The 1,898-nt window shown below is 62.0% G+C and overlaps 1 protein-coding gene across 1 annotated transcript; it reads right to left on the bottom strand.

Moving 5' to 3' along the window:
• On the bottom strand, positions 1–1,898 carry SDF2L1 (stromal cell derived factor 2 like 1). Its single transcript, XM_063087509.1, has 3 exons — positions 1,688–1,898; positions 1,143–1,339; positions 1–285 (listed from the first exon to the last, which is right to left on the bottom strand). Exons 1-3 carry the CDS (start codon positions 1,872–1,874, stop codon positions 4–6), a joined length of 666 nt encoding a protein of 221 aa, XP_062943579.1. The 5' UTR covers positions 1,875–1,898; the 3' UTR covers positions 1–3.

Genomic DNA, 1,898 nt, shown 5'->3' with positions numbered 1-1,898 from the left:
CACTCAGAGTTCATCGTGATCTGCAGAGGGCTCCACGCTGGGCTTGATGAAGATGCCTTCCATGGCCTTCCACGTATTGTGCGTGTTGGCACTGGGCATGCCGTGCACCTCATGCTGCCCACGGATGGGGCTCCCATACTGCTCACCCGTAACCGACAAGAACACAGAGGTGCCCACATGCTGGAAGCGTACAGTAGCCTCACGTTCCCAGTGCTGCCCGGAGCAGCGCACTGCCCACAGGTCCAGGTCGTCACCCTCACCGTCTTCCCCAAAGGCACTCACCTCCTATGGGCACAGGAGGTGGGGGACAGTGGTCATCTCAGAGGGCATACTGAGTCCCCTGTGGCCACTTGCCTGGCCGCAGCACTTGCACCCAGTGAACTGGGCCTTCCCTGCACCTCCATGAGCCTCAGCTTTCCACAACTGCAAAATGGGACACCATGACCCATATGCCCATAATCCCCTTCCCAACACGGGCTCTTCAGACATATGCACACCCCATTGTATCTGTCTGTCCAGTGACACCTGGGCCTCATGGCACAAAGGCCTCCTACTCCATGTTCTCCCAGACCTAACCCCTCTGACCCACTTTCAGCTTAAAGTTAACTCCTCAGGCTGATAGTCAATGTCACTATTTATCTCAAACTTTTTCTTCCACCAACTCCCCAAAAGCACCCTCTGTTCCATCCCAAACTCCTGAGTTCCAATGACCTCTGTGCCTTGGCACAATCTCTTCCACAGCCCTGGAAAGCCCCTCTTTCCCCTCTGTGGCCTGGCGGACTCCTTCCTACTCATCCTTCCAGACCCAGCCTGGGTTCCTCCTCCCCTGAGGAGTTTCCTATTCCCCACCCCAAAGACTGTGTGGATCCCCTTTCTGGGTCCCATTTGCCCCCAGAAGAGGAGATATCCACAAGGCTCTGGTCTCCTTTATTAACTGGGAGCTCCCGGGAGCAGGACTCTGGCAGTGTCACCTCTGTGTCCCCAGAGGGAGCTCTCAGCAAACATTGCTGCATTAGATTTCCATCTCAGAGACGCTGAAGCTCAGAGCAGGTGAGAGAAGAGTCTCTGGAACCCAAGGCTCTGTCCCTGGTCCATCACACACACGCCAGGAGCCTGTCCTGGACGGCAGGAAGGGGGCTCACCTGGTTGTCGGACAGTGGCGACGGGAAGTGGTGAGTATGCAGGTTCTTGCCGGTGAGCACGTGCGTGAGCCGCACCGCCTGCCCACAGCGCACTGGGGACCCGCGCGGGCACCCGCCCTCCGAGCCGCCGCGGATCCGCCAGTAGCTATTGGCGTCGTCCGACGCCTCCACGCCGGTCACCGACTGTTGGCCGCTGCCTGAGGAGTGACACCCCACCCCACCCCAGTCTCTGTCAATCGTGGAACTCCCAACCCTCGTCCCGGACACCATAGACGTTCCCCCGGGACTCCAACGACCCAGCCCCAGCCCCCAGCCCTGGCCCCAGGCTGATCCCCTAAGCCCTTTGGCCCGCAGTCCCCCGACAACTGTCCCCGTCCTGATATCCTGACGACCATCTCAAACTCCCAGTCCTTGCCTCCCTTGGCCCCCCAACAACTTCAGACCCCCGTCCCGGCTCCCTGACGGCCCGCAGACCCCCCGGCCACCCCGCCTCCAAACCCCGAGGCCCGCCCCCTGCCGATCCCCCAGTCGCCGGCCCCGCGTACCGGATCCGTATTTGATGTCGTGCGAGTGCAGCCGCACCCTGTGGTGCGTGTTGAGCAGCTTCAGCACCGACCCGCAGGTCACAAGCCCCACGCCGGCCTTGGCGGCGCCAGCGTCCGGCACCAACAGCGCCAGCAGCAGCCCGAGCAGCGCCGGTCCGGCAGCCCCGCGGCGGCCCGCGCTCCACATCGCCGCTGCCCGGCTCCAGCAGCT

The sequence above is a fragment of the Cynocephalus volans genome, chromosome 2, assembly GCF_027409185.1.
Source record: "Cynocephalus volans isolate mCynVol1 chromosome 2, mCynVol1.pri, whole genome shotgun sequence".
In the NCBI taxonomy this organism is placed as follows: domain Eukaryota; kingdom Metazoa; phylum Chordata; class Mammalia; order Dermoptera; family Cynocephalidae; genus Cynocephalus; species Cynocephalus volans.
Note: the sequence above shows the minus strand (reverse complement) of the source record. Positions and strands in the feature narration are given on the sequence as shown.

Coding starts and splice junctions, on each gene's coding strand:
- SDF2L1 (XM_063087509.1), bottom strand. CDS start 1,874: ATGTGGAGCGCGGGCCGCCGCGGGGCTGCCGGACCGGCGCTGCTCGGG. Junction 1,340..1,687: donor CGACATCAAATACGGATCCG/GTACGCGGGGCC, acceptor GTCACTCCTCAG/GCAGCGGCCAACAGTCGGTG. Junction 286..1,142: donor CGCCACTGTCCGACAACCAG/GTGAGCCCCCTT, acceptor CTGTGCCCATAG/GAGGTGAGTGCCTTTGGGGA.